Source organism: Falco cherrug, chromosome 18 (assembly GCF_023634085.1).
Source record: "Falco cherrug isolate bFalChe1 chromosome 18, bFalChe1.pri, whole genome shotgun sequence".
In the NCBI taxonomy this organism is placed as follows: domain Eukaryota; kingdom Metazoa; phylum Chordata; class Aves; order Falconiformes; family Falconidae; genus Falco; species Falco cherrug.
Genome location: NC_073714.1, coordinates 6,192,367 through 6,205,619, shown reverse-complemented (window position 1 = coordinate 6,205,619; position 13,253 = coordinate 6,192,367). Strand labels below are relative to the sequence as shown.

Sequence of the window (13,253 nt, the reverse complement as noted above, 5' to 3'; positions counted from 1 at the left end):
CCTGGGGATCTGATTCCCGGGAAAGCCCTTTGGAAAGGCTCTTCAGTGCAAGCTGCTGCTTTTTTTCCTTTAGTTATGTCTTTCCGGAGCCTGGGCACACCTGGGATCTACCATAAAGCCACTGTTTTTCAGCAGAGCAGGGTAAATATAACAATAAAGACGCCCCAAAGTGCAATGACAAAGGTGCCACTTCCCTCCCCGACGGCCCAAAGTGCAGCGAGCGGAAGCGACTTTGCAAAAAACAACATAAGTCACATTTATTGCGTAAAAAAACCCACCAACAACCCAAAACCCCAATAAAGAAATGTACAAAAGCTTCAAAACAACAAGGTAGTAAAAGGACCCCGGGGAGCTCATGTGCCCGCACTGTGCATTGTGTTTTCTGTAACCCTCCAGCGTTACTTTACAGTTTCCCCCGAAGTATCTCCTGGACCTGAGAAGATAAATTGCGTCACTCGCTCATTCAGCACCCGCCGCCTTCCCAAGGGCTTCGCTCCGAGCTGCCTTTCAGTCCTCCACCTTCTCACACTTTGCTGTGGCAGACGGTACCTTCCTCCCCCTCGTCTTCCTCATCCTCAGCATTGACAGGAATGTAGCCCCCTTCCTTGGGCAAGCACCAGCACCAGCCCGCGCCGCTCAGATCCACTGCCCCGAAGCTGAAATCCCGCATCTCCAGGATCCTGAAGTCAACGGTGTCCAGCTTGGAGTAGATCTCGTCGAGCTTTTGCCAGTACAGCCAAGCCATCACGAGGCCGATCACCTGCAAAACAGGAGCGTTAAACCCACCGCGGTCACGCCAACCCTTCCCGAAGGTCTCCTCCTGCAAGGGATGCTGTGGTCCCAACCTCCAAACGTGGCCGGGAGACAAGGGAGGACAAACAGCCAGCAAAATCTATGAGAGGCTCATTGTTGAACTCATTACTGGCCGCATCCATCCCACGACTTCCCACGTCAGCCCTGACAGAGGGATGCGGATTAGCCGGACGCCACCACGAGCGTTGCAAGGAGAGAGGCAGAGGCTAAAATTAAGATATTGCTGCAAGCACGGTGCCGCAGAGGTTATTTCCCATCTCCCTGCCGGCTGTCAGGGAATTAAAAAATGCACTTTAATTCTTCAGGAGAAGGGAAGGGAGGAAAAAAAAAAACCAAACCAAAAACCCAAGCATTCTTATCAGTGCAAGATTTCAAGCACGTTGTTTTGATTTCACCTGATGCTTCCTTTGCAGCACTACGCCGCGGTGGCTATGGACATGGCACACTCAGCCGTCATGAGGAGCTATTTTCAGATGCTGACGAGGGGCACGGTGGCAATCAGAGCCCTTTCAGCACAAACTGCGTCTTTTGTACTAACCCTTTTACCGCCCACCTTGGCTACCGATCCAGAGAAATAAGATTTATTCCCTATAAACCCCGGATGCTTTGGGGTCAGCACCGGGATACAAAGGGTGCAGGTCGATAGATTTTTCCCAGGCACGAGGCAGGATGGAGAAAGACCATCCTGAGCCTCAGGGCTCTTCCTCTCAATTCCAAGGCTAGTAGTTAACAGAGGTTTCTGCATAAACCATTCCTTGCAAGAAAAAGTCAATAAATAACCCAGTTGCGCTTGTACCATCCATCAGCTGGAATCTCCTGCGCTATTGCGGCACATTGGTTTTGGAGCTGAAAAACATTATTCATCATTTCTCTGGGTCCTAATCGATCCATTAAATAGTCTGGAAAGTGAGAAGATGAAGGGAAGGATAAATGGGGCTAAAAGCAAAGGGTTATAACGCATCTCGGATCGGGGTCTGTTGTATCCCACAGTGGAAAGGGAAAAGTGTTTGGCCAGAGGAGGCTGCAGAAAACGGAAGCAAAGGCTCCGCCGGGAAAAAGCAAATCAGCCGAGTGTCACCCGGCGAGTTGAAAGCAACTGGGGAAACACAAACATCCCCAGGGTTCATGCATTTGCCTTTCAGAGACGGAGAAACACCCTGCCATCCCCACCAGCAGCTTGCGCCTTGCACAGAAACCACCCCAAACCAGCTCGATAGTTGTTTTTCCTTCCCAAATTGATGGGGAGGTGGATCCCAACCTCCTGGACCGACAGCTCTTCCTTCAGCAAGTCTGAAGAAGTGGATGACCACGTCCTTTGAGATGCTCTCCCAACATGAAGAGTCCTTCCTCGCGGTCCTCAGCTGGAGCTTACCCCATTCCCAACTGCACCCACCGATCCTAGAAGAGCATCCTGCTTATTTGACATTCTGCTTAATTACTGACGACAGGATTAATCGCCGAAAGTTGATCAAAGATGAGGTGCTGGATGCTGCCGCGCCGTTATGGCTAGCAGGGCTTTCCCGACGGCAGGAATTACAGAAATGTTGGATTTGTGCCATTGGGGTTCTCCACTGGGAAAGACAACGGCAGGTGCTGAAAGAAGAACTGAAGCCTCCAACATCTCAGCATCTCCTTTCGTTGCCCAATTAGCCTGAAATCGGGTTAAGCTGGCAGCCCCGGCGACCTCTGTGTGAGCTGCTGTAGCTCCCCACTGCCCTCAAAACACTCCTCGCTGTGCTGCATGTTACGTATCCATCTCAGCAGGTAGCTCCTTCCCAAATACTCCACGAAATTATTTTGGCCTGCATATGGAGATGCCGTTCATCCCTAACTCAGACCCCACCAGATGCATTCGCCACCCGAGAACGTGCACAGGACCAGGCCTGGGTGTGGAACCTTATGGTCACCCGGGAACGGAGTTTGCTTTTGGCGGAGAAGCAAAAATAACAAAACCAAAGGCTTTGTCATGGAAAATCATGTCATGCCAGCCAGGGTCCTGTTCTCCTGTTCCCTATCCGTCTCCTCTTTGGTCCCCAAAAGCTGCAGAAGCCTCCAGGCAGGGATGCAGGAGGCCATGGCTGGCTGGATGATGCTTGGAGGTGGCTCCATCTCTCCGTGAACCTCAGGGAGAGCCCAGAGCACCCGCTCCTGCACGGATCCAGATAATAAGATTGTAGTAATCCATATGCAACAGCAGAGCCTTTAAGGATTTTAAAAGTTTTCAAATACTATTTAAATGTGTGTCAGGCTCTAGCATTATTTACTTCTATGAGCGTGTCATCACTTGGCAGATTAAAATCCCACTGCTGGTACAGTGAAAGGACCAAGCGAGCAAAACCCTTTGAAATGACAAATTTTAAGGCAAGCGTGTCATTTTTTCCTCCCTAAACCAAACAGCAATTCAGAAAAGATTTGTGTTTACAATAAATCTAATGCAAATTAATCCAATTCTGCAAACCCAGCCAGGTTCTGCGACATCATGCCTCCTGCTCCTCTCCTCCCGACGGCGACGCGACGGTCGAGGTATCACAGGACGCAGCATCCTCCTTAAACCGGGGATTTCTTGAACTAAATAAAATTACCCCGAGTCCTCAATCAGTAGCCTGCATCCCACAGCCTTCGCTCTCCTCTGAGTTATGAACCAACTTCCATCCCAGCTCGCCTCTAAATATCCTCTTTCGCTTAATGAAAACAGAAAAAGCTGTCAAGAATACAGATGCATTCAATATCTCCGGCACCAAGGGCACCATGTTTTCCAGAAGTAAAGAGACTTCTAACGCGAACGCCGATTTTATTGCATTGCAGTATGAAGGCAGGCGTTATTGCAGAGGGGCATGTTAACAAAATGTATCAAACATGAGGCTAAAAAAATTAAAAAGCTGCTTTTCTCCCTACCCTGCCCTGTGATGGTAATCACGCCCAGCGAGGGGACAATGGCTTGGGAGTTACCACTCGTGGGTCATTTAAAGTTAGAAAATTGCTTTTTCTTCCCGGCTGGTGTTCAGGGAAGCACAGAAACCACCGCTGCCCCGGCAGGTCGCCAGTCTGCTGCCTTCCCAGCTTTTTGCCGAGGAATTTAAGTGCACGAGGTTTGCATGGGGGAAACAAGATCATTGAGTAGCTGCTCTTACGGTGTGCAAGAGCAGTTGCGTGCACCAAATAAATCCAAAGACCTTTGCGTATCGAGGACATCAGCAAAGCATGGAGACCCGCCAGGAAATCACAATATGATATACATACATATATATATATATATATATATATGTAATTTTTGCAATGATACTACAATAGCATGCAGACCCACTGGGAACTCACAATATGAGATATATATATATATATATATATATGTAATTTTTGCAATGATACTGCAATAGCATGCAGACCCTCCGGGAACTCACAATATTATATATATTTTTTTATATATATATATTATTTTTTTTACATATATATATATACAATTTTTGCAATAATCCTGCAATAACATGCAGACCCATGGGGAAATCACAATATGAGATATATATATACATATGTATATAATTTTTGCAATGATACTGCAACAGCATGCAGACCCACCAGGAAATCACAATATTTTTTATATATATATATATATTTATAATATTTTTTGCAATGATACTGCAATAGCAATTGCACTCTAAATATGGCAATTTGCATTGATAATGCTACTTGTAATTTGGTGGCACCCAAAGTGGCAGCTACAGAGAAAACCACCCTGTGGATGATGTTATTTGAGAATTACAGCCTCCCTTCCCACCCGGACGCTGCAGGAGGGAGCGTGCAAGGGCTTGCACAGGCAATTCCTTCCTGCAGCCTTCCTTGGGCACGTGTTTTCGTCCCCGCTGGGGCATGCTGCACGCCCTGCCCTCTGCTCCCTGGCCACCTTGAGCACAAATCAAGAAGAGAAACTTTGCAAAACCAAAGCCTCAACATCAGAAGCAATGATAATCACGATAGCCACGCAGATACCAGGATTATTATTATATTTTAACCCACAAAGCGCATGATGTTGCACCAGGAGTGAGATAGCCTGTTGCTTTGTTGTGGAGGGTTTTTTTGTTAAGAAGAAGTTAAATATCCAAATGCACAGCAAAACAGAATGGGGGGCAGATATCTGCTGCCATTTCCCACTTCTCCAGCTCCTCCCAGCTCGGAAGCCTTGAGCCCATCCAAACTGGCATTTTGCAGCTGAAGACCTCGATCTCCATCTCTTGGCAGCACTTTGGGACTCCGCTGGAAAGTCCTGGCTGAAGCCTGCCCCAAACCCACCCAATTTAGGGTGAGGAACTTCTGCATCTTCATTTTCAACCAGCAAAAGGGCGAGTGGGACACTTGCTGTCAGCAAACGCCAGCCATAAATTCTCCCATCCCACCCATCCAAGCAGCTAAAGGAAATTTCCATTGAAGGGAAAAAAAACCCAAAACAAACAAAAACCACGTGCTCAAAGCACAAATCCTCAGGGGTTTTGCCTCCGACTCCCCAGGGCTGTACGATGCTTACGAGCCACCTGGGAGGACGCGGAAATAAACCTCATTCATCACTTGCAGCTTTTCATATCTTTCCACGCCGCTTAATCAACCCCCTCATTTGTATTTTTCCTGTCCCCACCAGAGGGACCTTCCTGCCCCAGCAAAACCATGCAGGGACAGGCAGCCAGGCAAGGGCAGGCTGATTATTTCCTGATTTAAGCCCCAATTAGAAATACTCATTTAATCCCAGAAGCTTCCCACGGATGTCTGCGAGTCCCTGCTGCTGGAAGACCCTCGTGTTTTCTCTATGCAAAACCGCAACAGCTCAAAAAGCAAATTAAACCCCCATTATTTTGTTGCAGAACTTGCAATTATTTCTAGCCAGCTTAGAACACTGACACTAATTATCACTGGGTGCTGTATTGTAATTAGCTATGGGTGTTGGCCTGTCTGGCTGAGCAAGGGCTCCATCCTGCTGCTCTTCCCAACTCATTGCTCCAGAAATTAAGGAGTTATCGCCCCTGCCACAGCAAACACCTCACTTCATCCACTGCTGTCACTCCGAGGCATGAGGAGTCACCTTCACATGACAAGGGATATCCAAAAGAGGTTGGAAATCATGACCCGGCAGTTTCAGCGCTTGTTCCCTGCTTTTTTTGTGGTGGTGGTAGCAAAACATCGTGGTTCTCCAGCACGATCCATCTCAGATAAACCCCGATATTGCACTTCTGGGGATCCACGCTTGCTCTCCCCTTCAAAGCCGAAAGTCCTCTCTCCCCTTGCTGCTGACAGCAGCCAATGATGACTTTTTTTAAACCGTTTCCAAGAAGAACAGCATTGGTCCCAATTACCAATTTCCTACCGAGACCACAAGATGAAAATTAGATTACTATGGGATACTTTAACATGACTAATGGTTATTCACTCTCTTCCAGCACTTGAAGAAGCCAAATATACACAAATCTTTGAGGCTATGCTCCAATTCCCGTGGTCCGGTGCACAGCCTTCTGCTAGACACAAGCCATATATCCCACGTAGGTGCCGCAAGATTTATTCCGAGGCTCTTTGGTGCTCAGCTCCATCCTTTCCAAGCCCCAGCTTTGCTCACTGTCTCATGGTGGCTCCACTTCTTCTTTTGGATTACACAGTTTTGCATTAGGAATAGGTCTCTACAGGGCTGATAGGGCCAAGACCTAATTGCAATCTCCTCCTCGTTGGGAAACGCTCGTTGATGGATGGCTCTTCTTCTGGCAAAAGGAAGCACGCTCAGAGTCAGGAACGTTTTGGGAAGCAAAGAAGGAAAGGGCTCAAACACTCATTTTCATGTTATTATACAACAAGAAAAAGGTCTGGAAAACCACAGATGTTTTCCCTTAGGGGTGAGCGTACGCATATGCTTGGTGGCTCAGTTTGGGGGGGAATGGTTGCATCTTGGTGCTTCCAGAGCGCTCGAAAGGAGCTCAACTCCTCCAGTCACATTTTCCTGGGCAAGCAAACACACAAAGCTGAATTTGGCTTTTGCATCACAAGGGCCAAAAATTCAGGATGGGAAACAGCAACAAAACGACGCTCAAGAGCCCTTGCAGGGCGACAGCGTGATTAAGCACATCCCACTGCATCATGGTCCTGACAAAACCATCTCTGGCTGTGGAGAAAATAATCCGTCAGCCCACCGAGGGTCTCCTGCGAGGAAACCCTTTCCCATGCAAACGTCACCGGTGCCGCCCAGGCATGTGCCAGGCTCCAGGGGACCTTGCCTATTTGGGCGGCTGTAAAGCTGGATCCTGCTAAAAAATAAGCTGAATCATTTCCAGCTTTCCCAGAGCTAATCAAGTAAAAAGCCAGCATTTATCTTTTATTGGCTTTTCCTTCCATAAATTGGTATTTATAGACCAGGGTCTCGTAGAGGTCATGGACAGCAGATGGAAAAATCCCTTTTATTCCCCTTTGCTACTACATTAAGCACTCATCAGCCACTTGAGAATATACCGCCTTCCAGCCCCTGGAGCAACTAAGATATTAAAAAGCAAACAAAATACAAATTAATCTTGCAAAGGAAAAGGGAAGCTTGGCAATGCAAAGCCCTTTACACAAGGAACCATTTAACATCTCTGTCACCAAGAGATGAAGACGCCAACCTGCAAAATGCTCGTTGCAAGCTTAATTTTTGAGGACTGAATTAGTTGATCTCCTGGATTTATATTCTCAGGAGGGAACGCTTGCCTCCGCGCTGATGCTCTGTTACTCTGTAGCTGCTCCCAACGTAGAGCTTCGGAGACTGATGAAATATCAGGGCGAAACGGAGGTAGCAACACTTTGCTGTGAGGCAGCTGCGCCACAGAGTCGATAGATATTGAACCCTGGCAGCGACCTTTCAAAGATCTTTTTCTTTTTAATTGGACTTGTGCCACCTTTTGCTTCTTTGGGACGGAGAAAGAGGAGGAGAAGAGCTTTTCTATACACTTGTTTTTTGCCTTATTATAGTGGCTCTGTCTTCGCCTCACTAAGGAGGATGAAATCCTGTCAGGAAACATCCCCCGCAAAGACACGGGGATGGAAAAGCTGGAGATGCTTTTCCTGAGGTCAGTAGAGAAGCTGCTGAAAGAGCACCTGGGCATGGCAAGGGGGAAAGAGCAATGCACGAGGTTATTTAGCTTATTTTAACAAGAAACGCATTTTACGCACGCTGTAAACCACTCGGATAAGCTTGCTAGAGACAGGGAAAGCAGGGATACAGCCACCAGAAAACAAATGGATGTGCTTTGCTGCACCTGCTGAAAGACCTGGGGTTGCTTCATAATTAAACACGACTAGTGCGAGGCCACAACGTGAATTTGCCACTGACTGCCAGCGACTAAATTAAAATGTCTTTCTGAGAGCGCTGTGAAACACACGGCAGTTTGGCCTCAGTCGGCAGCTTGGCTGAGAAGAAGGGCAAGGAGACAGGGATGTGACTGGAGAACGAAGCGCAGCAAAAAGAAAAAAGAGAATTAAAGACACTGCAAAGGCAGAAAAATAATTGAGTCGGTGTGTTTACGCTTGGCTCTGAATGAAGTAAGACAAACGAACACAACCGCTTCCCCATTCCTCAAATAGGACTTTTTTTTCTCCTTTGCTGGATGGCTTACTTTGAAAGGAAAAAAAAAAAAAAAAAAAGGCAAACATTCATGATTTAAGAGCAATCAAAAAATTACAAACTCCCTCTGCCTTGCGCTGTCCGGGGGAGAGGCTGGCTGCCGTGTGGTGATGTACTCGGGCAGGATTTTTCCCTGCCTCCTCACTCGTTCAATCAGTTCAACCTAACAGGAGCCAGCAGATTTCCAGCTTTCCCCAAACCCAACTCACCCAATGCCTGCAGGCACGCAAGCAAAGCCAGGCAGCCCACCCTCTGCCTTTGGCCTCATGCACAGATATTTGGGGAAAAGTAGAGAAAAGTTAAAAAATCAATAACTTTCTGCGTGATGGAAAGCCAAAACTTGATGGTTTTCTACATCCGAGCACGATGGAAAGGCAACACTTAGAGCAATAATTCCCACTCTCCATGGATGCTCTGCATCAGCCAAAACTCTTCTTGGGTCCTTGTTTCCTGCAAAGAAGAGTCAGTTTCTTGCCCCAAATCAAGCACAAATCCCTGGCCCTCGGATGATGAACATCAGCCGAGCTCCAAGCCCCAGCCTTCCAGCCCTCGAGCCGCTCACCATCACCCATGAGGGTGAAGTCTGATCCTGAGGAACATCAACACTTCGAGGAAAACCGGGCAAAACCTGAAGCTGGACTCGGGCTGTGGATCACGAGCCCAGCCGTCGCCCCAACACCCTACAAGGTTTCCACCAAGGTGGTCTGCAGCTCCAGGGAGAGTCCTGTGCAGGGTATGACAGACACCCAAAGGCCAAAGATGGGACAGGTCAACATGTTCACTCTCCCCAACGTTCAAGGCACTGTCACCTCCCCGTGCCAACAGTGCCAGCCCCTTCCCCCTTGGATCAGCAACTCAATATTCTCAGCCCAACTTTCTGCTGGCAGCTGCTGGGGATGAAGCTGTTTCTGGGCTGACAGCTCCTGGAAACACAGATGGCCATTTATAACTTAATTCCCTCCAAAACTTGACAGAATCAAATCCAATTTATATTTTAAAACCTGGAAAGCATGAGCAGATGGGAAGAACCGAGGTTCTTCTGAAGAGCATTTAATGGCACGACAGAAAAATTACCACCTTTGCTCAAAAGCACTTGATATTCATCAAGGCTCAGCAATCCTCATTGGTTTTTCTCCCCATCCTTCCCAATTAAGAGCATCATGTTGGCAGTTTAATGAGTAACGCAACAGGTGGCTCCTGGAATGGTCTTCCGACACCCTGCGAGGCAGATGGAAGAGGTCGCCTCTATTACGGCACTTTCTCACCCCCTTTCTCTGCCCCTTGCACTTCCTCGAGGTAGCACAGCAGAAGTCCCTTGCTCATTTGCATGCTTTGGAGAAAGCACTTCAAAACCACGGAGCAGCACAGGATGGGGCACAACACCTGCTCCCCCATCTCAGTCCTTCGTTTGGACCATCCAAGAACTCAAGAGAAAAGCCCACCCTTTGAAAAATTAACTCAACTTGCCACATACTTCCCCAACAGCTTTTGCTTTGTTCAGCCACTGTTCTACCTTTCACTGCAAGCAGCAACACGTAAGATAAAATAATTTCATTCCCATTTAGATAAAACCCCATATCTGGAAAGCATCACCAAATACCTCCAGTGCCAAACCCCAACATTACATCCGACACTATAAAAAGAAAGCTTTCCTTGTCAGCCTCGAAAAGGCATGGGGAAAGAAGAAACAAAAGGATCAAATCAACACTAAATCATCAAAGTTGTGTCAAAAGTAATTCTGGAAAGATCTAGGAGAGATATTCACCCCCTTGCTAGCGCAGCGCCAACAGTGTCGCCAAGGGACAGCCCCAGCTGCAATCCAAAATTTCCCTCCGTATCGAGCATCCATAACGAAGAGCTTAATTACCTGTGCTGAAAAGTTGCTTGGCTCCTCAGGCATCATTAATGGGAAACGGATTTCATGAGGCATGGAAAATCCTGCTAGATTTACGATTATGGTTTATTTTGGTTAATATTTATGCTCTATTTGAAGAGAGCTGTAAAAACAAATATAAAAAGATTTGCTGTGCTGACATAGGCATGCCTTGCTTTTCAGATGCTATTACTTGATCAATAATTAGATTTCAGGAGCGCGTTATGAGACAGTCAGCACTGCAGTCGTAAACTATTAATTTTGCTAAGGAGGCTCTAGAATCTGGATGCCCAAGACACAAATTTGCCACCCGAGCCACAAATCTCAGATGTAAATGAAGGGGGGGGGGGAAAATTAATGAAAAATTAATTCTTTTCCTCCTCCCGCAGAGTGAAAGAAGCCAAGAGGATGCCAACCGGATCCGCCACGTACCTGTGGAAGCAGAAGGGAGCAAACGATGCCCAAAGTGGCCTCAAAGTTGTCTTTGAGCCAGAGCCCGACGGCGTGGATGCAGCCTCGTACGTGGATGATGTTGAGCAGCTCCAGGCGCTGGAAGCAGAGCGGAGGGAAGCATCATGGGTCCATCAAGATGTTGGGCTTGGGGGGAGACGTCGGGTTTGGGGGGAAACGTTGGGTTTGGGGGGAGACGTCATTTCTTGCATTTGCTCCTTCTTGCGAGCCAAGGGAGCGGCACGAGAAGCATTTGGGAATTCATTTCTTGGCTTGCACCTTTTCCTGGGTTTTCTTGCCAAAACCCCATCCCTGGGAGCTACGGACCATATGCACAGAGATACCGCAGCACTTTGCTGCGATATAGCCCCAAGGTCACCCCCGGAGGCCTCAAAATCAGCTTCTCTCCTATCCCCAAGCCTCAAAACACAACTCAGAGCCAATATTTCCCAGGGCTGACCCAGAAACGCCACACGCCAAAACCTACAGAGACCACCCAAAGGTGTCCCGAGCCTGCCTGTGCTCCGTGAGCCCCAGCAATGCCCCGAGATGCCAGGCAAAAGCAATAAAAATAAATTTATACAGAGCTGCAGTAACAGCCATCCTTGGCGTGGAAGAGCTTGTCGGCAGATAATGGGTTTGTTTTAGGGGATTTGGGGAAGAAGAAGCAAATCTCGTACTTTCGAAGGAAAAAGCCAACGTTACCTCTTTATCGAGCGTCCTGTACCCACACAGGGTGTTGATGACTTCTCCAGGGACCTGGGGACAGAGAATTGGTGAACAGAGTTAGCTTGGAGAAAGACAAAAGGGAAACAGAAGAAATAAGAACAAAAAATAAGGAATAAAAGAGCTCGCCCCGTTGCCTCAACCATTCAGCTACCCTTAAAACTTGCTTTGCTACGGCGGGCTCCTTTTTGCCCAAATGTAACGCCAAAACCATGCACGCTGGCAGTAAGTTGTTGAGTTTTTAAATTTTTTTTTTTAAACCATTTTTCTCTGGTTTCTGCTGTTTCAGAGGATGCTCACGTGTCATGTCCCAACGCTTTTCCAGTGATTTGAGCCGGGACCACCTCCATGTCATACCAGCATTCAGCAAAGCAGCTCTTTCAAAATGTTCCCTTGAATTTCTCCTTGTTTCATTCCGACCACCTTTTCTAGCACCTTCAGTCATGTCTGTCCTTCACAATAAACGGAATTTCACAGGGATTAAACGTCTTGGACTCTCTAGAAATCAAGGGGGAATTTCCCCAAAGTCTTCCACCACTTTGAGGAGAAACGTAAGGATTTTAAGACATTCCCAAGGCCTAGATCTTGGTTGGCCCACAGAGATGCCTCAAGAGCTGCAGCTAATGAGAGAAATTCCAGCCAAACACTGCTATTCAGGACCCCTATAAAATAAAATCAAACCCAATTCCTCTGCTTTTGACAGGATGGAAATGGGTACATTTTAGGTTACAAAACTGATTCCTGCTCATCCCCCCAAAAAAGCGAAGCTGGAGAGCAGCTCCGGCACATCCTGAGCTAGTTGGGTACTTCGCACCTCTTGGGACTGGTTTTCTGATGGGGTTTTTTGGGGCTTGTTTCACAGATCAAACAGCAGCTTCTATAATACCATATATTTCTAAAGGTACCCCTAAAACAATAATGTGCTGAAATTATTAGGCTTTCAGAAAGATGGCTTTGACAACCAGTAAAAGCTCCTGGGCAACAAAACAAAAACATGCCTTGCTTCGGAGGCGCGGAGATGAAACAGAAATGTGCCCATTTAGATGTAAATGATGCTTTTCCTGCAAGACACAGCATAAAAGAAACGTGCACCTCTGGACAGACTCCAGCCATAAAGCTGCGACTTGTTCCTCCCCTAATTGGCAGGGAAATTATTCCAGCGCTACCCTTCCAAGAGCTCCTGTACCGAAGACATTACTCGCCCGTGCTATCAAAAAATCCCATCTCTCACCACTTCAACATGCTATTTACAACCCGGGTGTAATTCAGGAGACTAATTGGTCCCCGTGCATACAAAAGATTTGCAGAGAAATCTGGAGATCAACAGCAAAGTGCCCAGCAGCGTCGCTGAGAGCAAGCTCAGCACCATAAAACGGGAAGCCTCCGCCATCAGGGAAATTTGCAAAGCTCTTCAGGCAGGTGCTGTCACCTCCAGTGGTCCAAAGGAACCTGCACATCACCAAGGACCCATCTAGTTGGTTGACATGAAAAAACCAACCCAACCAACTGGTTTTCTTCATAGCTTTCAGTTGTCCTCGCTTTTCAGACTCGCTTTCGCGGACGTCACAGGACGCTCGCCCATGAAACGCCGTTGCTTTCTATCGGGCTCACGGTTTGAACGCGTCTGGCTGCAGCACAATGAATTTATTCCCTCTCACGTTAAATAACCAAGGGTTTCTTCGTCATCTCCAGCCCTGCCCATCTGTTTGAGTAATTCCCTCAACACCTTTGCACAGAAGGTAGAAAAATGAGGTTTTAGCCTCGATCGAC

General features: G+C 47.5%; 1 protein-coding gene across 4 annotated transcripts in view; it reads right to left on the bottom strand.

Annotated features, from left to right (window-relative positions):
- Positions 1–231: 231 nt before the first annotated feature.
- The window catches only part of LOC102060129 (tetraspanin-15-like), a 99,129-nt gene continuing 86,107 nt past the window's right edge, over positions 232–13,253 (bottom strand). For all 4 annotated transcript variants that reach the window (XM_055696044.1, XM_055696045.1, XM_055696046.1 and 1 more), the window contains 3 exons: positions 11,463–11,516; positions 10,740–10,856; positions 232–760 (listed from right to left, as the gene is read on the bottom strand). In XM_055696044.1, the coding sequence (XP_055552019.1) occupies positions 524–760; positions 10,740–10,856; positions 11,463–11,516 (408 nt within the window). In that variant the 3' untranslated portion in view covers positions 232–523. The remainder of the gene's footprint in view (positions 761–10,739; positions 10,857–11,462; positions 11,517–13,253) is intronic.